This window comes from Narcine bancroftii, chromosome 7 (assembly GCF_036971445.1).
Source record: "Narcine bancroftii isolate sNarBan1 chromosome 7, sNarBan1.hap1, whole genome shotgun sequence".
NCBI lineage: Eukaryota > Metazoa > Chordata > Chondrichthyes > Torpediniformes > Narcinidae > Narcine > Narcine bancroftii.
In genome coordinates this window covers 50,980,691-51,006,810 of record NC_091475.1, presented here as the reverse complement: position 1 = coordinate 51,006,810, position 26,120 = coordinate 50,980,691, and the positions used below count along the sequence as shown (strand labels likewise).

General features: G+C 37.2%; 2 protein-coding genes and 1 long non-coding RNA gene across 10 annotated transcripts in view; 2 read left to right on the top strand and 1 right to left on the bottom strand.

Moving 5' to 3' along the window:
- The window catches only part of LOC138738909 (cilia- and flagella-associated protein 47-like), a 614,550-nt gene that overhangs the window by 521,619 nt on the left and 66,811 nt on the right, over nucleotides 1-26,120 (bottom strand). The gene's annotated exons all lie outside the window — the stretch shown is intronic.
- prrg1 (proline rich Gla (G-carboxyglutamic acid) 1) lies at nucleotides 324-23,389 on the top strand. 8 transcript variants are annotated; one of them, XM_069890100.1, is made up of 7 exons: nucleotides 324-612; nucleotides 2,215-2,253; nucleotides 2,366-2,479; nucleotides 11,637-11,739; nucleotides 13,398-13,433; nucleotides 18,498-18,658; nucleotides 21,995-23,389. In XM_069890100.1, exons 5-7 carry the CDS (start codon nucleotides 13,424-13,426, stop codon nucleotides 22,490-22,492), a joined length of 669 nt encoding a protein of 222 aa, XP_069746201.1. In that variant the 5' UTR covers nucleotides 324-612; nucleotides 2,215-2,253; nucleotides 2,366-2,479; nucleotides 11,637-11,739; nucleotides 13,398-13,423; the 3' UTR covers nucleotides 22,493-23,389. The 8 variants fall into 8 exon arrangements, with proteins under 8 accessions (XP_069746201.1, XP_069746196.1, XP_069746202.1 ...); XM_069890095.1 differs by having other exon boundaries at nucleotides 11,637-11,744; XM_069890097.1 differs by lacking the exon at nucleotides 324-612 and adding an exon at nucleotides 640-764 and having other exon boundaries at nucleotides 11,637-11,744.
- Nucleotides 18,667-19,951, top strand: LOC138738917 (uncharacterized). Its single transcript, XR_011341862.1, has 2 exons — nucleotides 18,667-19,078; nucleotides 19,267-19,951. It is a non-coding gene; the product is annotated as an uncharacterized lncRNA (long non-coding RNA).

Below are 26,120 nucleotides of genomic sequence, written 5' to 3'. Positions count from 1 at the left end.
ATTTTTGGAAGATTGATTCATGAAAATCTCCACTATTTAGAAACCTGGACGAGGCAGCGGCCGAAGTTTAACCAAAGTTTCAGTGACAGTGGAGCCGGCGAAAGTTTATTCACGTTGTGGGAGGGAATCGAATTTCAAAATTCGTGGATTCTCTTGAAGTGTTTGGCTTACAGTCTATTTTATCGGGAATTTTGCTATTAACTCGCCCCTCCATGGTTAGAGCAAACTTCCGGAGTGAGCACGAACGTGTCTGCTTGAAGTAAAAACACAATGCTGGAGAAACCGGCAGGTCAAACCGTGTCCTTTATGGAGCAAAGGTGAAGAAGTTGAAGGCGATCACTTTTTTTGTGGGTGAAGGTTTTTCATTCAACAGCGTCCAATGGCAACTGGTATTTGGTTTCCACAAGCAAAGAAAAATGGTTGGACTTGGATTTACATTTCACTCTGAACTGCAAAGAGCTTAAGATCTCCTTCAAGAAATCTCGTGTAAATGAGACAAAGATCAACAAAGCGTTAAAAATGACAAGTGAAAAAACATGCTGGAAAGAGAAGCTAAGAAGGGCCTCTTATTGATGGCAAATAGTTGAGTCTCCTGCTCCAAGTTCCATTATCGTAAGGAGCAATTTGCATCTCCCTGCCACCAGCATTCCCATCTTCAGTCAGTCTTGATCACTTCCAGATTTGATTGTTTCACTGCTCAGATGATGGTCTCCCGTCTCACTTCCTCTAGCTTCTTATCTTACTTCAGACTCATTCATTGTTAAGTATGTGATTGTTCGCCTGCACCATTCCCACTGCCAGCATTTCAATTTTAAAAATCATGTTGACTCGACATGACTCATTCATTACCCCTATATTTCCTGCTTCAATGGATATACAAATACCCTAACTCTGCAACAATATAAATCTCTAATCCTCCAATTCTAATTTTTAATCCAGCATGATAATTTAATTAATGAAATAGAAAATACTGGAAGCATTCAGCAGGTCAAACAGGACAGTGCAAAAGAGAAATAAACCTATTTTTGGGTCAAGGAACTTAACTAAACTGGTAAAATAGGAAAACAAACATGGAGAAGGTGGGAAGAACAGCATTCTGAGTGACCATTTCCTTTGCAATTCCCTGGCCTCTTAGAACCATAGATCATTGCAGCACTGATTCAGGCCATTTCAGCCCTTCTAATCTGTGCTGAACCATTTTTCTGCCTACTCCCACTGACCATAGCTCTTCATACCTCTCCAATCCATGTACCTGTCCAAATTCTTCTTTAATGTAAAAATTGAGCCTACATTTACCATTTTATCTGGCAGCTTGTCCACACTCCTACCACTCTGTGTGAAAAAGTTCCCCCTGTATTGCCCCTAAACTTTTCACTTTTCACTCTTAACCCATGTCCTCTGGTTTGTATCTCACCTCCCTTCAGTGGAAAAAGACTGTTATATTTACTCATAATTTTAAATACCTTTATCAAATCTCTCATTCTTCTATCCTCAAGGGAATAAAGTCATTGTTTATCCTTTCCCTGTAACTCAGTTCCTGAAGTTCAGACAGCATTCTCGTAAATCTTTCGTGCACTCTTCCTATCTGATTGATATTTTTCCTGTAGTTAGGTGACCAAAACTACACATAATACTCCAAATTTGGCCTCAACTTTACCACAACATCCCAGCTCCTGTACTCAATTCTTTGATTTATGAAAGCCAATATGCCAAAAGCTCTCTTTACAACCCTATCTACCTGTGATGCCCCTTTCAGGGAATTATGTATCTGTGTTCCCAGATCCCTCTATTTTAACGCACTCCTCAGTGCCCTACCATTTACCATACTATGTATGTCCTTTCTTGGCTTGTCCTTCCAAAATGCAACACCTCACATGTTTCTTCACTTTTCACCCCATTTTTCCAGCTGGTGTTTTCAGTGAATTGTTACTTCATACGAATGATTTACCCCTCTTGCACAGAGGTTACAGTACTTGTGATCTCTGCACAATGATTTCACAAACCCTGGCAAGGGTTACATGAAGTGCCATGTCAAAATGGACGTACCAGGACTGCCCTCTCTCTCTCTCTCTCTCTCTCTCTCTCTCTTAAAGAGACAGTCAGAAGTGCACATTCTCTTTCGAAAGCCACTTATACTGTGTTCTCCTTTGAGCAGGAATAACATGTGATAGTACCTTTCTGGTTAATGTATCTTCAATTCTGTCTTACTTACAGGATAGCCAAGCAACTGCTTCTACCCTGTGTTACCTACAGGTTAGTAAGGCATCTTATGCCTTCAGTTTGAAATTAGTTCCTTAATATTCAAAAATGCTTTCTGTCTTGAAGTGTCTTTGCCACATGACATGACATCATTCTGTCTTTGAAGGTTACATTCCAAAAGTTTATGAGTGGTTATGACTCCGAATTTTCTGCTGACCAACCAGCAAATGGCTTCCTTGTGTACACAGCTGCCATCTGAGTTTCCATTCTAACATCATAGGTAAACAAGCAAAGAGCCTTTTGTTTAATTAGATGTCCTCCTTGAGCAACCCCATTGTCCTAGATATTCCAATGAACAAACACTTCTAGTTTTATTGGAGTTGCTTCCCAGACTTTGTGTCTCTAAAAATGTTTTCTCTCTCTGAGTGTAATTGTGTGTGTCTGTGTGTCTGTGTCCAAATCCACAAGGTAACTTTACTAAATATACTAATTTTATAACTCAAGATTAATAATAATACAATTCCATCACAGTGACTGATACCTTGTGGTGAATGAATAAGAGTTTGATAGCCAGATTCGGAGTTAAGGAATAGACAGCTTGTTAATGGGTGTAAAGTAATGTCGATGATGAAGTGAAAAAGTTAGTAAGAAACATGATAAGATGAATCATGTAAAAACATGAGTCAGGGGAAGTGTGGGACATTTAGAAGTTGTGAGCGAGGAGACGTCCTCCCCAGTGTCTTCCGCCATGAGTAAGCTTGAATAAAACATATTTAACAAAGAGAAGAGGGGGCAGGGGTTGATTCAAACAAAAAGAGTAAAAGAAATAGTAATTTTAGAGTTTAAGGGGCCTCATGGAACTCGTAGGTTCAGGCTGATGAAATAAGAATTGTTGAAGCATGCCGGCCAATTGCTGCAGTCAAAATGAATGATACTCACAACAGAGGACCAGTAAATCCAGCTGAGCATATGAGACATGTTCCATGCCAAACAATGAAATCTGGAAAACATGGACATAAGTCCATGCCTTAGTCAGAGGGGGAGCATCTTGTCCAGCATATACATTTGGTTTGGAAGCAATAAATAAGAACCTTTCCAATAGTTATAACTTCAGATTTGATGAAGATCCAGCCTGACCAAACTATTGAAATTTTTTGAGGTAATCTCAAGTAGGATGGACAAGGGAGAGGCTGTGGATGTTGTGTATTTGGATTTTCAAAAGGTTTTCGATTAGGTGCCACCTAAAAGGCTGCTTAATAAGATGAGAGCCCATGGAATTACAGAAAAGATATTAGATTGGGTGGATTCTGGTAAATCATAAACACCACTGTGTTCCTTTTGGTTCTCTTTATAGCCACTCCATAAATCTCCACCAGCTTTTCTCTCTCACTTCTTCTCTTAAAATGGAAACTTTGTCCACTGCATAAAATGCCCACAGATGCCATTTTGACCCTATTTTCCCCCCTTTCCTCTGGAGTTCCACAAACCCCTTCTACACTCATTAAGAATTAGTCTCTCATTTCTGGATCCTTTGCAGTGATGCTGTTTGTGCCGTATTCTCCATTCTTCTCCCCTTGCTTCCCAGCTAGTGGGACTCTCTGGCAGTGGCTAAGATGAATCTATGGTCCGATCTCCTTTATATTAACTGCAGTGGGTGTTGACAGGATCACCTGGAATGCCTGGATTATTTTTCCACTTCAAGCCAATAAGTTTCCATCAGCTTGGAGTTTCCCCAACATCAATTGATGTTCAAGAACAATGCCTGAGAAAAGAGGAACCTGGTTATGTGATTGGTTCACATAATGATGCAATATGCAGATAAGTAGTGTGTAGCTTAATGGTGATAGGGTAATGCTTGTCACATGGGAGAAGACTTTTTTGTTTGGTCAAGTCAGATTTTGGCATTGTATACAAACCAATGTAATTATATGTTCAGAGAGCTCCTGGATCCCCTATGGGGTGATGGACCTCCTGTCAAGCTTATGTGTAATAAAGGAGTACCAGGAAACTAAAATGTCCGAGTACTGCCATGGAAGTAGAGGTTTTCAATATGTTTTTTTTTGCTTAGGTAGATGTCAGGTCAAGTTCAACAAGGTTATCGAGATGTTTGATGAACATTTCTCACCAAAGTAAAATGAAACATTTGAGAGGAATGTGCTTCATGCATGCAGCTGCAGGCAGAGAGCTTCAATGAACTTAATGAACTTTAAACTAAAAACAAGAACAAGAAATTTGATCCGTGATTAAATTGTGTTCAGATTATTGATAAGAACGTGAGAGAGAGGTTGCTACAGGAGACAGGGCTTACCTTAGCTGGAGGTGTGAAGATATGCATGGCAGTGAATTAGCTCTGCAACTCACAAAAGAATTTGGTGCAGGTGCAAATGACAGTGAAAATGAAGACATAGCCATAGCCACAGTGTCAGGATACACATATAAACAGAGAAAGAGATATAGGAAACAACAAAAAGCTGGAGAAACATTCAAATTTTAAACGATGTGGACCAAAACAATGGAAAAGACTGTAATAAGTGCAAAGGGCAGAATCACCATGCAAATCAATGTTTTTCCAAAGGGAAACAAAACAGAAATGGAAGTGTGCACACTTAAGAAGAAACTGCCCTCAGTGATGGATTTTTCATGAGCATGATGGTGCAGGAAGATTTCAAACCAACAGACACTGAACAGGAAAGTATGAACAGGGTTGAGCAGGACTGTGTCATTGCATGCAAATGGGGCAGATATTCCTTTCAAGCTGGACACAGGGGTACACAAGGCCAATTTCATCTGTGAGCACGACATCAGGACAATGAAGACAAAGCCATCCATCATCAAATTCTGATCAGCTCAAGGCCTATATTGACACGAAAGGTATGTCGATTAAAGGTAAAAGTTAAAGGTAAAGTGCATGTGGTAAGCTGTCTGGACATGCCCTTTGATTGACTGTACCTGCAGCCCCTCCCACAGACTCCTGAATAAAGATGACAGTCCCACAGCCCCCTCCCTAGTTCAGGAAAGTCAACCAGCATGGATATGCCACCATTCTATTGCTAATAATAGCCTATAAGTTTTACATAACTTCTCGTCATTTGAGGTTATTGATGGTGCATCAGAGCACCACCTCATGTTTGCAGTAGTCCCAGATAGACACGAACCACTGCTTGGTGATAAAACATGTCAAAACTTAAGCTTCATCAAGAGGATGTTTTGCATTAACAGCACCAATGCACGGAACAGTAGAGGAAATACCGGATCCATTTCCAGACATCTTCACCTATAAGATAGAGTTAAAGGAGGATGAACACCCAGTAGTACATGATCCGAGGCGACTTCCAGCGCTACTAAAAGACAAGCTCAAGCAGGAATTTGACCGAATAACAACACTCGAGGTCATAAAGTAAGTGGAGGAGCCCACAGAATGGATGAATTCAATGGTGTGTGTCAAAAAGAACAGTGACCTATGTGTGTGCATGGACCCAAAAGACTTGAATGCCAATATAAAGAGGGAACATTATCAGATTCCAACCAGGGATGAAATTACAAGTGAGATGGATGCATCCCAGGGCTTCTGGCAATGAAGCACAAAATACTGTGCATTTAATACACCATTTGGCTGATACTCCTGTCTGAAGATGCCTTTTGGAATTTAAGTGTTCCACAAGGCAATGGAACACATCAGAGAAGGCATAAACCTGTGTCCACGGATGACATGATCCTTTGGGGATCCACACAGGAACAACACAATGAGTGACTCATCAAAGTGCTACAATGCATCCAGCAGTATGGATTAAAGCTCAACAGAGCAAAATGTCAATTTGATGTGAAGCAAATCACTTTTTGAGGAGATAAACTGTAGGAGCCAGATGTAGAGCCAGAGAAAAGCAAGGTGAAAGCAATTCTAGAGATGCCCAGACACTCAGAGAAAAAGGGCATATTGAGAGAGTTGGGAATGATAATTTTCATTGGTAGATTCATTCCAAACCTGTCTTCCAAATCAATGTTACATGATAATGTGAATTCAAGTGGACGGCCAACCACAAGGAAAAATGGGGTTGACTGAAGACCATTCTAGCTACAGAACTGGTGCTTTTGACATTCCTTGACCTATCCAGAAGGACGAAAATATCTATGGATGCTTCAAAATATACTTGAAAAGTACTACTTTAGGCTATGGGAGAAAATTGGAGGCCAGACATATGTGCATCAAGAACGATGACCACATCTGAATATCGATATGCGCAAATAAAAAGATTCTGGTCTATTGACTTGAGAAATTCAACAGTTATGTATATGGTCTACCAACAGTTGTGGTAGAGACAGAGTGCAAGCCATTAATAGCCATGATCAAGAAAAATCTCAGTGAGATGTCACCACGAATCCAAAGATTGATGATGAAGCTACAAAGTTATGATTTTGAATTGGTGTACACATCATAGAAATTTATAGTGTTGGCTGATGTGTGATCCAGACCAATGACACAAAGTGAAGCATACAATGATTGTTCCACAGAGACAGATGTGAATCTCCACGTAAACCTGATCACTGGATATCTTCCCATATCCGGCATGAAATCCAAACAGATTGCAGCTGAAACAAAAAAGGAAACTGTTCTACAGAAGGTCATCTGAATGAAGGATGGCCAAGAGCCATACTACAACATCAGAGCAGAGCTGAGTGTTGTCACTGGGCTTCCACTCAGATAGAGCAGGATTATCATTCCTCAATATTTGCCACAAAATATGCTGAAAAGGTTGAATGAGGGACATCTTGGAATGGGAAAATGTAAGAGAAGAGCCATAACTGCTGTTTATTGGCCAGGGATAAATTGACAGAATGGTTTCAAGTTATGAGACCTGTCTGAAACATCATGCAAAGCAACCAAAGGAACCCATGATAATAACTGACTTTCCAGAAAAACCATGGCAGAGAGTTGGGACTGATCTGTTCCACCTGGATGGCAAGAATTACTTTGCTGGTTATTGACTATCTATCAAACCATCCTGAAATGGGATTGCTTCCTAATATGTCTGCTGCTTGTGTGATCAAATATATGAAATCGATCTTTGCAAGACATGGAATTCCTCAAAATGTCTACAGCAAAAATGGAGCATGGCACAGTTGTAGAGAATTCCAGAGCTTTGCATAAGAGTATCATTTTCAACATGTGACTTTGTCCTCTGCACCCCCAGTCAAATGGTAAAGCAGAGAAAGGAGTTCATAGAGTTAAACAGCCGTTCAAGAAAGCACAAGACAGTGGCTTGGACTTTTATTTAGCTCTGTTGAGTTATCGAGCTTCACCACTTGAACACGTCACCCGCTGAGCTCCTGATGAGACACAGATGAGGCACAACACTTCCCTACTCTGCAGACCCAAACAAGAACAGGGATGCCAAACAGAAACAAAAGCATCTGTAAAGGAGACAAAAAGCAAACTATGACAAGTCAGAAAGAAGCTAAGGGGTGCTGGCACAACATGACACAGTGAGACCTAGAGATTCCAACACTTGGGACAAGAAGGGCACTGTTCTGGAGAAAGTAAATCCAAGATCCTACACTGTCAGAGAAGAGGATGGTCAAATGCTAAGGAGGAATTGAAAAGACCTGCTGAAAATGCAAGAGACACTGCAAGAACAGACAAATGCAGAAGATCCAGCATTCAGAGCAAGAGAGGAAACACCACCAGTAGTGGATCAGCAAAGCCCACACATGCACCTGTGTTGAGAAGACCCATATAGAATCTCAAAATGAAAAAGAACTGCACACTGAATAGTTTGTGCTGCTAATATTTGTGTTTATGTTGAAACGAATACAGTATGAGTGTGTAATGTTGCCAGATTGAACATATTAAGGAAAGGGGATGTGGTGATAGTGTGCTAGTGATACTCCTGAGATTCGAGCGAATCCGAGATGAATGTTGCACCTTGGGCTCGATACAAAAATTGGTTGCACCACGAGATCGTGAGTTGTTAATAAAATATTGTGAATATAAAAGAATACGTTTCTTTATTACATAAAAGACATATCACACTATTCTTTCATACCCATCTGGGAAGACAATTTATGCAAAGAGTGGCTTATGTAAATACCATTTCAATTCACATTTCTCTCAATCACATTAAAGAATTACGATCGAAATTTAAGCAATAGATTAATGAATTAATGCCCCTGCAAATCGTGTTGTATTTGTCAGCAAGGCTTGCATTGGAATGGCGTATTGAAACGCCAACAAAATAACTGAAATTGACGTTTAAAAAAATGGGTCGCTGCTCCTTTAAGGTATTCGTCCTCAAAGTTCGTGGATGTTGTACATTTGAAGATCATCCCAGTGCCAAGTGTTCTGCGCATGTGCATTTCTGGATGGTGGACGGAAAGTTCGCAAGGCGTGTAGTGCTTTTGGAGAGGAAAATTTAGTGTGGTAATCGTTCTGTTTTGGAATTTACTTTTCTGTACTTGATGGAAAATACGTTTTGAAACTTTATCATTAATATAACAAGTTTTATATAGGGGGGGAGTGAATCTTGAATAAAGTTTGTTTGATGTTGCAAACGCTCTACTTCGGTTGTGCTTTTACTGATTAATGTTGTTCCGGCGTGGCGTTGTGTCAATCATGTGAGTTTGGTCAACAAAAGAACATTCTTTTTGAAAAACTTTGTGTAAAGCTGAGATTAGGCAGTTTACTCGCGATGTGAAACACTGACCTTGTATTATTAAAATAGTTACAATTAATCGGTTTTTATTCATCTATCATTTCAGTTTGCGGCGATGTGTTCAAATTGCTTTTTAATTGTGAGTCTAACAATCCGTATCGATGTGACGTTTGAGTTGGTCATCGACTATCTTTCCAAAGGATGTGATTTAGAATATGTGTTGGGGTGTGGTGCAGAGGAAACTTCAGTGTTGTGTCTCGGTGCCTGTTAATTAGTTGCTGGCTGTTCGTGGAAGTATTTGAACTATTTTGTGTTCCGTGTCACGAGGGTTCCGCCAAAATAATTGAAGTAACCTTTTTTACTTCCTGGCACATTGCCCTGGGACATTTTACTCTGTGGAAAGTAGGATGTACATTTCCTGTTATGTTTTGCTTTTTATGCTTCAATAAGTGGCAGAGAATATGTATGATGGATACTTTGAATGCCCCCTTCTTAAATAGCATTCATGTGGGTTTTCCTCTGATCTTTTATCTATTTTTTTCGGGCAGCTGTAAATATGAATGCATTAATTTATCTGGTATTGATCAGGATCTTCGCACCCATCAAAATTAGTTTATTTTTATGAATTTATGCAACGAAATTTGTTTTGCGGCAGCAGTGTTGTACATTACAGAAGCAAAAGTTGCTATAAATTACATATCCATAAATACACTAGTTAAAAATAAATGTGCAAAAGAAGAGAGAAAAAAGTCAGGTTGTGTCTGTGATTCATTGTCCATTCAGAAATCTGATGGTGGAGAGAAAGAAGCTTGTTTTTGTAAAGTTGGGTGTTTGTCTTCAGGCTTCTGTACCTCCTTACTGACGGTAGTAGTGAGCAGAAGGCATGACCTGGGTGGTAGGGGCTCTTGATGATTGAGGCATCTTGTAGATGTCCTTAATGGAGTGAATACTAATGCTCGTGATGGTGCTGGCTGAGTTCACAACCCTTGAGTCTTTTCCTGTGCTGTGCATTGGCACCTCTATGCCAGTGATGCAACCAGTCAAGGCTCTTGTACACTTGTAGAAATCAGCAAGTCTTTGGTGATGTTCCTAATGAAATAAGTTTGCTGGTGAACCACCTTCATGATTGGATTGACATGATGGCCCCAGGATAGATCTTCAGAGATGTTGACACACAGGAATTTGAAGTTCTTTACCCTCTCCACTGCTGACGCCTCGATGAGGACTAGTTTGTGTTCTCCTGGTTTCCACTTCTTGAAGTCCACAATAGTTTCTTAGTTTTGCTAACCTTGAGTACAAGGTTGTTGTGACACCACTCAACCAGCTGATCTACCTTCCTTCTGAACACTTCCTCATTGCCATCTGCGATTCTGCCGATGACCACATTGTCATTGGCAAATTTGTAGATTTGTTGGTGTTGGTTAGGGTGAAAAGTTGAGCTGAAATCCGATTAGACTTTTCCTTTTAAAAATGGTCAAGTATTCATCCTGTGCTTGGTCCCTCAATTCCAAAACCATAGGAAAGGGAGCACAAATGGATGGTGCTGTTTGGTCAACAAAATATTACATTTTTCCACGCAGATTTCAACAAAATTTTTACTTCAGAAGGAAGCTTTACTGAGCAAGGATATCTGGTGTGATTAAATATATGATATGTAGAAAGAAAACTATACCAAAAATGTTTTTTTAATCAAAATCAAGTGCGGGCTTCAAATTTTAGCTGTAAAATCTTTTAAATGAGTTAACATTTGGTGAGATATAAAAAACACAATGCTGGAGAAACTCAGCAGGTCAGTGTGCTTTATGTAGCAAAGATAAAGATACATAACCAATGATTCAGCTTCAGCCCTTCAAGGTATGGAAAAATGTTGGCAGGCATCTGAACAAAATGCTAGTGAGAGAAGGAGCACTGTCCCAAAGGAAGGAGGTAATAGTTGGATCAGGGAGAGAGGGCAGTGGGGAGGAGGAATGGCTTAGTGAATAGAGGGAAGGGATGGAGAGCTAAGGAATTAGAGAAAGGGGAGGGAGTAGATTAGCCGAAACCAGAGAAGTTGATGTTCATACCATCTGGTTGGAGTTTGCCCAGATGGAAAATACTGTTGTTCCTGCAAATTTAGGGTGGTGGTAGTAGGATTGTACATGAGGCTATGGACAGACTGTGAGTATGGGAGTGGAGCACAGAATTGAAATGGTTAGCCACTGGGAGATCCTGATTTGAACAGCAAAGATGCACAGTGGTGATATCCCAGTCTGCCCGACATTGAGGAAACCTCAAAGGGAGCACCAGATGCAGGAGATCACTCCTGTGAATACACAAATGGTGTTGCTTTATTTGAAGGGCCTTTTTGGATATGAGGAAGTGTAGTTGAGGTAGTTGTAGGAATTAGTGGGTTTGTAAAACATGTCAGTGGAAAGCTTGTCTCTTGAGATGGAGACAGAGATCAAGAAAGCGGAGAGTGTTGTCAAAATGGACCAGGTGAGTTTGAGAATGGAGTGGAATTTGGCTGCAAAGTGAATAAGCTTGACAAGCTCATGAGACATCTCTGTATATTGAGGCTGCCGTTGAGATATAATTGAACATTGACAACAACTTTGAACATCACTGAATGAGTTATGTGGAATGCATTGTGTTAGTTGAAGTTAATTTTTATTGTTCTAGTCTAAAATAGTGTACATCAACAAATATGTTACATTTAAGATTCATTTTCTATTCCTCTATTGACTACAGTTACTGGGAGCATTGCTCAAATATGGCTAAAAAAAAAAATTAGTGATGACCTTTTCTATCCAGCACACAGTATCATCAAGGAGGTGGTACAGGAGCATCGAAATCCAAACTGCCTGGCTGAGAAATAGCTATTTCCTGCGAGCTGTGAGATGAACAGTATCCTTTAGCTGAGTAAATCATTTTTAAGTTGTATCTTTATGCATGAGATTATTATGTGTGTGCACTGTGGTCAAGAAATGCTGTTTCGTCTGGTTGTATAGGTGCAGTCAGATGATAAACTTGACAGTTTGCATTAGATTTAATGAAGATTGGAGCAGGGCTGAGTGACCAATAAATAAGGACATGAGAATTGGGTGAATCTTACTAAACCAAAAAAGTGTTAGTTGCAATTATGATTGAAACAGTTGTTGGTATCAAAAGCTAAAAACCAGCGATGGATCAGAAGAAATGAGGCAAAGGAACTCTTTTTCACAGAATGAGTGGGGGAGGGGGGAGAAATGCACCTCTTCTCTAATCCCAACAGAATATACCTAGAACAATGAACTGTTGAGTCAAAAGTTTAATTTTTCACTCAAGAAGCCATTCCTTAGTCCACATCACCCACTTGCCTCTGACTCCTAAATCCACTTATTTATCCTCCTGGATCCATCTGTCCATCATCCTTCATCCCTCTTTACTCCACCTATTACCTCCTGGCCCAGTTTTACCCAACCTCCTTCTCTTTGTACTGGCCATCTTCCCACTCCAATCCGAGACCTGATGCAGGATCTCAAGTAGTAGCAGCTACGGCAGCAGCTGTAGAGGTGGCTACATCAGAGGAGGTGGCAAGATCCTGTCTCGCTATCTTTGAAGGGACATTATTTTTTTTCAAGATGGCAGCAAATTAAAGGTCTGGATACACATGACTATAAGCGATACATACTTGTATTGAAGACTGGCTGTTGAATACAATATCACTGTTGTTACCTACATTGCTGTGGAATCCAGTTGAGCAGCATTTTCATTTTTTCAGAACATGTGAGGGAGTTTTGTCGTATGTTGGCATGGCTGCCAAATTGTTAATTTTCCTCACTGTTAGTTCACCTTGGAAATGTGGAAAAAGTCACTTGAACTGCTGCAGTCCATATGGTAATCCACAGTGAGGCAGCTTGTGAATCACTCAGATTGATCTTAAATACATTTTTTTTTTAAAGTGTGGAGTTGAACAACAATGAAATAGGCCTTTGTGCCTAATTGAACCATGTTGGGTAAGTTTCCAACTGGAGCTTGTTCCTTTAGCTTGCATTTGGCCCATAATCACCTGAACATTTCCTATCCATGTAGCTGCCAAAATGTCTTTTTTTTATTTCTCCCAGAGCAAAATGTCATGAGGGGCCATGCAATTAAATGTTATCATTTGTGGACAATTGATTTGGTTTAATTTGGGATCATATTCAACCCAGATATCTCTCAATGGGTTAAAGTGATTCTTCCTGTGCTGTTCTTTTTGTGGTGTAATTGCCTCTACCTTTACCTCTTCATGTGGTAGTAGATTCTGTCTACTCCCCACCCTGTGAAATCTGTCCTATTCCAGATGCTATTTTTTTTAATCCAGCATTTATTGAACAGTTTGCAAATTTCCTGCATTTTTTTTATGAATGTTGAAATAGCTTCAAAAATGTGTACTTGATTGAAAACTTCCAAGTCTTGAGGTTATATTTTTAAATGACACTGGACAGAAAATCATTTTATCTGTGGGATCTCTCAATTGTTTTCTCTAATTTGATTACCCATTTGATTTTTGTAGTAATTCTTCTTTGTTTCTGTTGCATTTTCTTCTTCCAGGAATGTGATCTACTTTTTAAAAAGCCATGGAAAGTGGTGAGTATGGATTTACTTTGTAATAATCTTTTTGTCAAATATGTTTTTTTTAATTAATCCTAATTGTATTGTTATAACATAAATTTACAGTTTCACCTTGATATAAAATTGTGTAATTCATTGCTCAATGAAGCTCAAAATATTTTCATTGGGCATCAGTTTTAATTTGTCTGCCTATGCATAGTTTACACCTCCAAACATTACTATTAAGCTTATTGTTCTTTTAAATTTTTACACAATTTAATAAATTAAATGAACATCTCAGAATTTTTTTTGCTGCTGTCTTTTCCTTATACAATTAATTATACAATTAATTGCACTGTTTCATTAAATCTTTTTGATTCTTGTTCAGAGGCTGGGAAAAATAATTAAATCCATGAACAAATGATATTTCCTAGACATGAATACAGTTGTGTTCCTAGACATGAATACAGTTGTGTTCCTAGACATGAATACAGTTGTGTTCCTAGACATGAATACAGTTGTGTTCCTAGACATGAATACAGTTGTGTTCCTAGACATGAATACAGTTGTGTTCCTAGACATGAATACAGTTGTGTTCCTAGACATGAATACAGTTGTGTTCCTAGACATGAATACAGTTGTGTTCCTAGACATGAATACAGTTGTGTTCCTAGACATGAATACAGTTGTGTTCCTAGACATGAATACAGTTGTGTTCCTAGACATGAATACAGTTGTGTTCCTAGACATGAATACAGTTGTGTTCCTAGACATGAATACAGTTGTGTTCCTAGACATGAATACAGTTGTGTTCCTAGACATGAATACAGTTGTGTTCCTAGACATGAATACAGTTGTGTTCCTAGACATGAATACAGTTGTGTTCCTAGACATGAATACAGTTGTGTTCCTAGACATGAATACAGTTGTGTTCCTAGACATGAATACAGTTGTGTTCCTAGACATGAATACAGTTGTGTTCCTAGACATGAATACAGTTGTGTTCCTAGACATGAATACAGTTGTGTTCCTAGACATGAATACAGTTGTGTTCCTAGACATGAATACAGTTGTGTTCCTAGACATGAATACAGTTGTGTTCCTAGACATGAATACAGTTGTGTTCCTAGACATGAATACAGTTGTGTTCCTAGACATGAATACAGTTGTGTTCCTAGACATGAATACAGTTGTGTTCCTAGACATGAATACAGTTGTGTTCCTAGACATGAATACAGTTGTGTTCCTAGACATGAATACAGTTGTGTTCCTAGACATGAATACAGTTGTGTTCCTAGACATGAATACAGTTGTGTTCCTAGACATGAATACAGTTGTGTTCCTAGACATGAATACAGTTGTGTTCCTAGACATGAATACAGTTGTGTTCCTAGACATGAATACAGTTGTGTTCCTAGACATGAATACAGTTGTGTTCCTAGACATGAATACAGTTGTGTTCCTAGACATGAATACAGTTGTGTTCCTAGACATGAATACAGTTGTGTTCCTAGACATGAATACAGTTGTGTTCCTAGACATGAATACAGTTGTGTTCCTAGACATGAATACAGTTGTGTTCCTAGACATGAATACAGTTGTGTTCCTAGACATGAATACAGTTGTGTTCCTAGACATGAATACAGTTGTGTTCCTAGACATGAATACAGTTGTGTTCCTAGACATGAATACAGTTGTGTTCCTAGACATGAATACAGTTGTGTTCCTAGACATGAATACAGTTGTGTTCCTAGACATGAATACAGTTGTGTTCCTAGACATGAATACAGTTGTGTTCCTAGACATGAATACAGTTGTGTTCCTAGACATGAATACAGTTGTGTTCCTAGACATGAATACAGTTGTGTTCCTAGACATGAATACAGTTGTGTTCCTAGACATGAATACAGTTGTGTTCCTAGACATGAATACAGTTGTGTTCCTAGACATGAATACAGTTGTGTTCCTAGACATGAATACAGTTGTGTTCCTAGACATGAATACAGTTGTGTTCCTAGACATGAATACAGTTGTGTTCCTAGACATGAATACAGTTGTGTTCCTAGACATGAATACAGTTGTGTTCCTAGACATGAATACAGTTGTGTTCCTAGACATGAATACAGTTGTGTTCCTAGACATGAATACAGTTGTGTTCCTAGACATGAATACAGTTGTGTTCCTAGACATGAATACAGTTGTGTTCCTAGACATGAATACAGTTGTGTTCCTAGACATGAATACAGTTGTGTTCCTAGACATGAATACAGTTGTGTTCCTAGACATGAATACAGTTGTGTTCCTAGACATGAATACAGTTGTGTTCCTAGACATGAATACAGTTGTGTTCCTAGACATGAATACAGTTGTGTTCCTAGACATGAATACAGTTGTGTTCCTAGACATGAATACAGTTGTGTTCCTAGACATGAATACAGTTGTGTTCCTAGACATGAATACAGTTGTGTTCCTAGACATGAATACAGTTGTGTTCCTAGACATGAATACAGTTGTGTTCCTAGACATGAATACAGTTGTGTTCCTAGACATGAATACAGTTGTGTTCCTGAACAATTCTTGTATCCTTGGGGATCATTACATAAATTAGAGTTGTCCCAGAGATCAATTGAGCAACAGGTGAAACTTAAACATTGACTTATCCTGAACAATTCCTAATTGTGTCCTGTCTTCTTGGCAGGACAGAATCATCAAATGTAGTAGTACATTGTTAAGAGGGAGAGACCTGGCAAGCTGTCAGTGATTACTCTGGATACTGTTGAATTTCATGCAATTAGATTGAATGCTTATTACTGCCTATTGTCCTTCATTATGCTATTATCTGTTGTATTTTGAACGATTTGGAAAGAACTCGGGGGGGGGGGGGGGGGAATGGTAGGGCACAGATTGTACCTCGTGGAGCACAATACCCTTTACCAAAAATTGATGGTGCTGGGTAACTCCTGAAAAATGCAGCAGATGATAAACCAACATTGGGCATAATCCTTTTGATCTCATCTTCAAACTATGTACTGCAAATGCATCTGTCTGTGGCAACACTACACTTTTAAGTATCACTACACAAACTTTGTGGAAGTCATCAAGTCTTCACATCAAGGACCTCCTTCATGTTCTAAGGCACTGATGTTGTGCCAAGTGGGTTGGAATATTCCATCGTTGATTGCTCAGACTTTCATCAGCAATTTTCTGATTGGTAAGATTTGATCACAAAAAATAAATCTTCCTACTGTAACAATATTAATATTTGGGGAGAATTTATAAGATTTAGAATAGGTTACATACATACATTTTAAAACCGATCTTAATTGAAAGACTGAAGAATTCACATTGCAGGATCTCTGGAAAATGTTATGCACATTTCACCAGTAGGTGCTAATGGCTCATAAAATGCTTGACCATTGTCTTGCTGGAGTCAGGCTGTCTATCAGTACCCTTTCTGCAAAGTGCTCACAGAAAGGTCAATCCTGGGTTTTGTTTATCTAACAGCAGATGGGAGCAGAAGGAAGAATTTCTGTTGTTTGCTGGAGAAGCTGGGGGTTTTGCAAGACATGAGTCACATGCTCTGTTTGGAGTTTCAGTTGGAAAAGAGAGTCGAGTTAACAGCTCAGTCAGTCAGTGTGTGGGACCCTGACAAGTAACTGAAAAGTGCAATCCAAGAAAAACTGTTTGAAGCTGATGAAAGCAAGTTCCAGAGCAGTAGATGGCTGGAAGTGCTATCTGTCTGATGTTTCTCTTGAAATAGAGGAAGGAATGGAACTCTGTGGTAGCTTGAAGAAAGAGGTTACCATCTGGAAGACCCTGATGGGGCAAGTTTAATCAGTGAGACCCTGAGGTGACTAGTGGTGGTACCTCAGTTGTGGAAATCTTGGAGCAACAAATATCTCTCTCTGCAAACCCTTCAAGAACCTTACTGAGTGGTAAACATTTACCTTTCAAGCACCAAGTCTGGTGAACTTTATACATGTTAAATTCTATGCATAGTATAAGAATTGCCTGCAACAGAGAACTTGGAAGAAGGAGAAGTGCAATTGAACTGCGAACCAAATAACTTTTCTTGAATTTACACACACATTACATACACGTGCATTTAGAATTAGAAGGGGGTAAAAGTATAGAGTTAAGTTAAAGTTTGATTCTATTTTCATGTTTGAAGTTGATTTAAAAATGTTTTGAAAGCCACTTGTCTTGGTGAATGTCTATTGCTGCTAGGTTTTGGGGTCCTTTGGGCTCATAACACTACTCCCAATTCATCTTTCTGTCCATCCTTGAGATGTCCCTTACCAGGGCCTTTTCAGTCTTGTACTCCTCATTGCATGAGGCAGAGTCTATCCCACTAACTGTATTTGTCCCCAGCTACCACAAGCTTTTTCACCCAATTTGAATGGCTTCCTGTCTCACAGTCCACTCACCCTCTGCACAGTCCCCAGATTTGTTCCCAAGAGTTTGAAGTACCTCAAATTTACTGGAAATGCTCAAGGATAAGGCATCCTGACATTTTTTTTTTACTTTTTGGATTGATTTATCTGGCTCATTGGCAGTCACTTTTCTCTCCCTACTTTTGTGTCAGTCCAAACTAACTGAGTTTATGGCTGCCTCTTGGAAAAGGTCCAGGTAACTTTCCATTTTCATGATCGCTAAAACTCTGATTCCATCTCCTTGACATGACACCACAGTTCAAGAGTCACTGATCAAATTGCCCCTGACAAAATGTCATTTAGCTCTCACATATTGATGCCATAAAACCATATTTTTAAAAAAAAAAATTGAGTTTATTAGCTTTTTTAAATTATTTACTTGTAGTTTATTGAATTGATGGAATTTAGCTGTTTAAATGCTTTAACAACCAACATTCACGGCCAATTTGTCTTTGCAGTGACATTGTACTGCAGATTTCTTTTGTCGAAGTTTTCAATCCACTCTTGACTATTCTCTATTTATACTCTCTAGCCTTGTTTCCCAGTCTGCATATGTTTATTTTGTGTGAGAATTTATGAATGAATTTGTAATTCATTTTAGCACATTAAATGCAGGATTCATTTTATTCAGGGCATTATATTTCATTAATACTTTGTATTTTTGTAGTGTTCCTGGAGCAAGGTGAGGCCAACTCTATTCTGAAAAGATTTCGAAGAAAAAATACTTTCTTGGAAGAGGTAAAACAAGGCAACATTGAGCGTGAATGTCAGGAAGAAGTTTGTTCTTATGAAGAAGCAAGAGAAGCTTTTGAAAATGATGAAAAGACAGTAAGTTGACAAATACCAGGGACAATAATTGGATCTAATGCATTTACTTTCATTCCTGGGTTGGAATGTGATGCTTGTCAATGGGTGACAGTGTGCTTTATCTGTTTATTGTTGGGAATTGAGGATTTGTGTCTTCTGTTTTTGTGGTCCAAGTCCCAGAAATATTCATAATTCAAGTTTAAAAACCAAATGCTCTTTTTTCATCAAATGATGGTGCAACCAGATTCAAGAATTTCAACAACAACAGGATGAACAATTGAAAGGAACGGAGACTTAGCAAGGGTGAGGGGATAAAGCAGAAGAGTGGAATTAAATGATTTATTGAAAAATGAAGCTCAACTATGAAGAACAGGACTGACCAATAATTCCCTTCTGTTTTTGCATTTGGTATTGACAGCTGAGTTGTATTTCAAAATAAAGGTAAGTATTTAATTGCCAATGTGAGATGATTATTTTGAGATTCAAATTAAATTGCAAGTCTGGGAGGGTGTAATATTTGATATAAAATATGTGGAAGTATCCAGTTTATTTCACTTGTAAATCACCTGATACTGAACCTATTAATTGTTGTTCATGAAATGATATTTTTGGTTGCCTTTCCCAATCAGACTTTCGACACTGAAACTCCTGGAAGTAAGTGTAAAATTACTTGCATCTCATGGCTGATGCACTTCAACAGACTTGAATTGCTATATTCTGGAGACAGAAACTATTGAGTGTTATTTACTTAATCTATTGATTACTAAGTAAAATAGGTGGTAAAAATTGTAGTCTATATTTTTTAATCTAATAAAATGCAATGAGCCACATAATGATTCCTAGCTGCGAATGTATTGGATAAAACACTAATATCCAGCGTTCACCTGAACATTGAAACCAAATATAACCATATCAAATTTGCTGATGGCATTGAAGTTAGAATTTGAGGTAGAGTTTGCCAAGGTAGAGATTAAAGAAATTCCATGATTTTTCTAAAAATATAAGGCTAGTTATGGTAAATAAAAACACAATGATGCTTTGAAAAACTACCAGTAATATGTTGGAGTTGCTAAGTAATACTCCAAAAAAGGTATTTTAAAGTAACATTCAATGTTGCTTTCCAAAATTTGGACAATGCTGTAAAGTAATTAATTGAGCCTGCAGTCAGTGAAAAGAGTTAGAGGAAGTCATTCCATTTTGGTAACCAGAGCATGTACACATGGCTGCAAGGAAGCAATTTTTTGGAATTGAATCTGAAATCATTTGTAGAAAAAGCTTTATGATTAAGCTGCCAAATAAATTGATTTAAAATAACTGAGAAACTTGTTGTTGTAATTTTTAAAACATTCTGGATAAAGCTAAATTATTTTCTATTTACTATCAGGAATGACATAAAAATAAAAAAAGTGAAATCTGCCAAAATTCCAGAAGTGACACGGATTAACTGCTTCAGAGTGGTAGTGAATCAAAACACAGCAACAGGTTCTGGTTTTTAATCAATATTTGGTCATGACTTGATGCCCCAAAAATGTTTTAACATCGATAAATGAAACAAATTTGAATAAAGGGGGCTGATAAATGATTTCACGACAAATCAGAAAACTGATATTGAACTAAATAGTGTTTTCACCCAGCAGCACATTATAATAATTCTGGACAAATGGAAGAAACACCTCAAAGATTATTTCGGGTACATTTGGAAGATGAACTATATTACCATTACCGCAAACTTAGTCTGTCCTAACAATGTTGATGTTTGGAAAAAAGAGATTTTAAATGGAGAGCGGTGTAAAATGCTCTTCAGTAGCTCTTTGTTAAATTCCTCAGCTGCTCAGTGACCTATTGCATTTGGAACTAGGTTCATTGGCGATATTGTCATCAGACACAGAACATCCATACTGACCATTACACCCATGTTCACTCATTCCATATGATCAAGTTAGCTTAAAATCACAAGTAATAGGAAAATTCATTCATTTCTGGCAGAGTGTATAAAACTTGGGGAGATGAAACAGAGAAAGTGGAGCTGTTGAAGAAATAAGTTATCTATTTATAGTTACTGCAATTCCAAGAAGAAGAAATTGTGCTGGTTAATTTTTAGCAAATTTCTTGAACTAATGTGTTTAAATGTAAAATGAAAAATTGAAAGGGCATTTTTATTTCAAGCATCCAGAGAAAACTGACTGTTCTCATAAATTCCTAGTCAATTTGATTTCAAATCCCTTATCGAATTGAAAGAATAACTGAATCCAATTGCCCATCATTTTTCATGTTCTTCACAACTTGGAGAACACTTTTTTTTCCCCACTTTACTCTGCCATATTTTTTTTCTTGCGTTCAAGCTGCAATTCTCCTTCACCTAAATTGCAAGGAAGTGGAATTTTTTCTGAAAAATAGAATAGCATTAAATTCAATTGCAACCAAGACCCCTGGTTTTCTTCATCTCTTCAACTACTGCAAACAAGATTATCCATGATGTTGTATGTTGCTTCACCATTTAACTTCATTTGACATGCACAATGTGAGCCTCAGTAGGTGTTGACTATCTCCCATGAGAGTAAATTTCCATTTCAGGTTTTGTTGAAATGAATTTTGTTCATATTTTGGTACTTGACTGAAATCAGAGATGAAATAACTTGCTTTGCTGATGCAATTGATAGTGTAATATGCATTGACCATCTATTTAAATTTCTTTAATCTTGCATCAAAGTAAAAGCTTTGGACTGCCTGAGATCCTTTATTCTTCATTCCTTTGTCCCTTTTCATTCATAGTTTTGTTTTCTCTTGATTTGTGTGCAAGACATTTTTTTAAAGCATTATAAGATGGACTCCTGACAACTCTGCCAATCTAGGGAGTGAACGTTGTTGGCAAATCCAGAGATTCTCGTCTATCGTTTTATCTTTTGAAAATGTGTAGAATCTGAAAGAATAAACAATGTTTCCTATTTATTTGTGGGACATTTGCAAGTGCTTTAAGTCAGAAAAGCGGTCTGCTTGTCCTGGATGGTGTCACATTCCTGGCTTGCTGTGTAAATGATGGAAAGAGTTGGGTAGTTGGAAAATGAGTCATTCATAACAAAATATCTGGCCTTATTATGGAAATTGGTGTTAAATATCTTGAGCAAGGATACAAGACAACGAAGATACTGAGGGAAAACATGAATCCACAAGCTTCTCTGATGTACAAGTGCTTGCCTTTGAATTACTTTGCAGTTTTTTTTTACATTTAGACAACCCTTTTATTCTTCCCATTGAGTTTATAACGGAATAATTGAATTTTTATTGGTGTTTGTATTTTGTATTGCAGGAAGTTTTTGTGCTTTCATATTTTGAAGATTATTTTATTTTTGCATTCAGAATGACTTCTGGACAGTTTACATCAAGGGACAAAATGAGGATCAACAAAGTGGTGGTAGTATCAACATGGAATCAGTGCATTTTGTGGCTCCTTTAATAGCTGGCCTCCTTGTGATTATCATTGTACTGTTCCTTATTTGGAGATACCAGGTGAGAAAGGCCAATCGCAGGGAAAATGCTTGTGCCCAGACACAACGCCAGGCAAACCAACCCACCAGAAATGTATCAGTAGTTGTATTTGGTTATAACGAGCATCCTGTCAGCCAAGTTGATAGATTACGTACCCTGCAACCAGAAGGCATGACCAGTGAACAGCACGGTCAAAATGGACACCCTGCAAGATTGCCTGGATTCTTAAATTCTGATTTACCTCCATCATATGATGAAGCTACGAGGCATGTGGAGAATTTAAGAATTAACAATGAAGTACAGCCAATTGAAGAACCTCCAAGATATGAAGTAATTGTAAACCCCAATGTGGCTAAAAATATACCTTGATTTGCCAATAACATTGAAAGAATATTTTTATTTAATATTTCAAACCATTAAATTTGTCACTTTCATTGTATTAGGAGTGGAGGTTTTTTGTGTATATAATACAAATTTTGCTCTCTGCTATGTAACTGAAATTGTGAAATTAACAATTTAAGTTAAAGGAAAAACAAATTGTTACTTCTGTTGTTTTTCAAATGATTTGGTATTTTTGGCAAGTAACAAGAATATATAAGAGCAATAACAAAATGTAAGAGTCTTCAAACAAAAAGTAAATTCTATTTTGCTTCTCTTCTTGAATGTCACACTTGAGATAGATCCTCTGGCTTTACTTTCCAATGATATCTTTTTATAAAATGACATGCATTTAGTTTCAACTCTGATACTTTTTTTGTCTCTACTATTGCCAATCATTAACTTGGAAGGGGAGCAGAATTGCTGCCTATATAAATATGGTAGAATTCCAGGTTCATTCATCCCATTCTTGTCCAGCTATGGCAAATTGTTAATTTATGGATTTCTTTTAAGTTGTCACATTTGTAATACTTAAGAAAAATTGTTCTCATTTCTGCTGTTGTTTAATGGATATTGGGATTTAGATTAAGCAGAAGTTCTAATCGTGTTCAATTTAGGACTTTGTACCAATATCTATCCCTCTCTTGCACATCCAGACTATTTGGAAGATCACATGAAGGATCGTGGTTTTTTTTTTTGGTTTTTTTTTCTTAAGTTTTGTATTATTTAAAAGTTAAGATGATCAGAAAAGCTATTGCGATTTTTGTTACTTTGTCAAAAGTGGACATGAAACATGTTACAAGGCTAAATTGTTCAGACTCTAACAATTGCTTTCTCTAACTTGTATTAAATCACAGCAAAGTAAATCTGAAAATCTTTTTTCCAAAATTTCTGTTTGCATTAGAATTGTGAATTGTTAAGAAATCAGACATCTGATCAAGATTTTTCCCCATCCCTCACATCATCACAAATTTTAAATGTTAGCAACTCATTTGAAAGTTCAAAATGTTAATTGTGTTCAAAGTACTTCTGAAAAGATTTTTAAAATATAATGTGAAATATTAAGTTGACTGTTTCTTAATCTATTGAAATGATGCAGTTATTTTTTAGCAATACACAAAAGTACTGGAAAAACTTAGCAGGCCATGTAGCAGCCATAGGAAGCAAAGGGTAACCAAAGTTTGAGGCTGGGCACTTAGTCAGATAATAGTTACCCTTTACTTCCAATGGATGCTTTGTGACTTGCTGAGTTTCTCCAACATGTCAGTGCATTTCAGTCGACCCCAGCATCTGCAGACTTTCTTGTATAACTGCAGTTTTTTGTTAAACTTAAATACAATTAGTATTAATGATTCATCACATTGAAGCAATGAAAATGGTACACACTTTTGGCACAGCTAAACAGTGGATATTTGATAATTTGTTTATATTTCAAGAAGCTTGTGCCAGATTGGGGAAAAGATGAAGACTTCAGGTGTATATCAAATTTAAGTGCTCAGGACTCTAATTGAACACAGTACTTTTTTTCTCAAATGGCAGGAGTACAAAATATATACAACCTTAATATTTGTCATATTTTTCATTAAACTCTCATGTATGCCTTTATCTCCATAATATGTAAATATTACAGAATACTTGAAGTGAAATATTATAACCAAGTCAGCTTACTTGATTGAAAAGATGTATAGATATAATTCTGGCCCAATGATTGAATGCACTCCTTCATTTGTTTATCTGTCTGCACTGCTTGTATCAGCACCTTGCTAACTTGCAGCCAGATCAAATAAGGAAAACTGCCCATAAAACTTTTCCTTCCTTCATAGAGTGAGTTGGAAGACAGCATGGGATCTGGAAGAATCCCATGGTCCTATAATTATTCCCCATATCAATATTCATGATCACATCAACTTGACTAACTACACTTGTTTATTGTGTTCCATTATGCACACTTTTGTTTGCTTGTTCAGATCATCAAATATCTTATCACTGTAGATTTCAAAAAAGCTTACAAAAACTTTTAGATTAAGATCCTTGTATTGGGGCTGTTCAAGTAGAAAAAACAGAGTTGCAAGAGCATAGATTCCTTTTGAAAAGACTTCCACCCATTGTCTCTTGCTTTGCAGCTTGAATTGCAGTACCCATGTCTTTCCAGCTGTATTTTAAAACTTCCAACAATAGCACCTTCAGCAGGAACAGTAATGCAACCCAGCTATTGGATCATTGAAAATTGATTGTGCATCAGGGATTAAGGAAACCACATCCACTATTGTGATTAGGATGAGGAAGAACACAGATCCAACTTCAAGATCCATAATGCTTTTAGTTTTTTTTAAACTTTATTTATTTGTTCAAAAAACAAATAATATGACATATACAACAATTAACCATAAACATGAATGTTATTTTTTATATATGAAAAGAAAATAACCCCCCCCCCCTTCAGCTAAATCTCCTAAGGAGAGCCATAAAGAAAGAAAAAATATTAAAGAAAAATTAAATATACATATTAAGATCTAATCGATGTAAATTGAAATATAAATATTCTGAATATAACAACCACTTACTAATAAAATAATTATAATTATCACGTGAAACATACGTAATTTTTTCCATTATTAAACAATATTTCATCTCATTATGCCATCTATTAATATCAAATCATATTTGTATCTTTCCATGTACTAGCAATACATTTTTTCGCTACAGATAAAGCTAAATATACAAAAGCAAGCTGAAACCTATCTAATCCCAAGCCTTTCAGAGGTTGCAAACTACCCAATAAAAATACTGTCGGATCTAAAAGTATTTTAATCTTATACAGGTATTCTAAAAACGATTGAATGTTCTTCCAAAAAGATTGTACACATGACCAAACAGCATGAAAAAAAGTTCCAACTGTATCACCACATCGAAAACACAAATCTGATTCATGAAAACCATACTTTTTAAAATTTTCAGGTGTTAAGTATAATTGATGTAAAAACTTATATCTAATCATTGCATAATATGCATTTATCAATCTAGTTACACTATCATAACAGATAGCTAACCAATCATCTTCGGAAAAAAATAAAACCAGTATCTGCTTCCCATTTAATTTTAGATCTATCCCAACCCTTTTTATCCATACCATCCTGTAATATTTGATACATAGATGAAATATAACCCTTCTCTGGTACCTTCATAAGAAAAGTCTCAAATTTAGTCATTTCAGGTAAAATATTTCTACCAAATATACATTTTACCAAAGATCGAATTTGATAATAGAGAAACAAAGAGTTCTTATCAATACCAAAACTTTCCCTCATCTGATTAAAATAAAAATTTATCCTCTTTAAAACAATCTCCCAAATTTTTCACACCTTTAAATCTTCAATGCAATAAACTTTGATTATTTATTGAAAAAGAAATAAGTTGATTATTATACAATGGAGTCAAAGCCAATAATTTACCCCTAGAGCCTATCATTTTATTTTTCTTTATCCATAACTTCATTAAATGTTTTAGTATAGGCACATTATATTGTTGTAACAAATTTGTATTCCACCTAAACAAAAATTGATGTATTTCAAATTCAGAAATACTTGCCATCTCAATTTTAGCCCAACTAAGAGGCAGT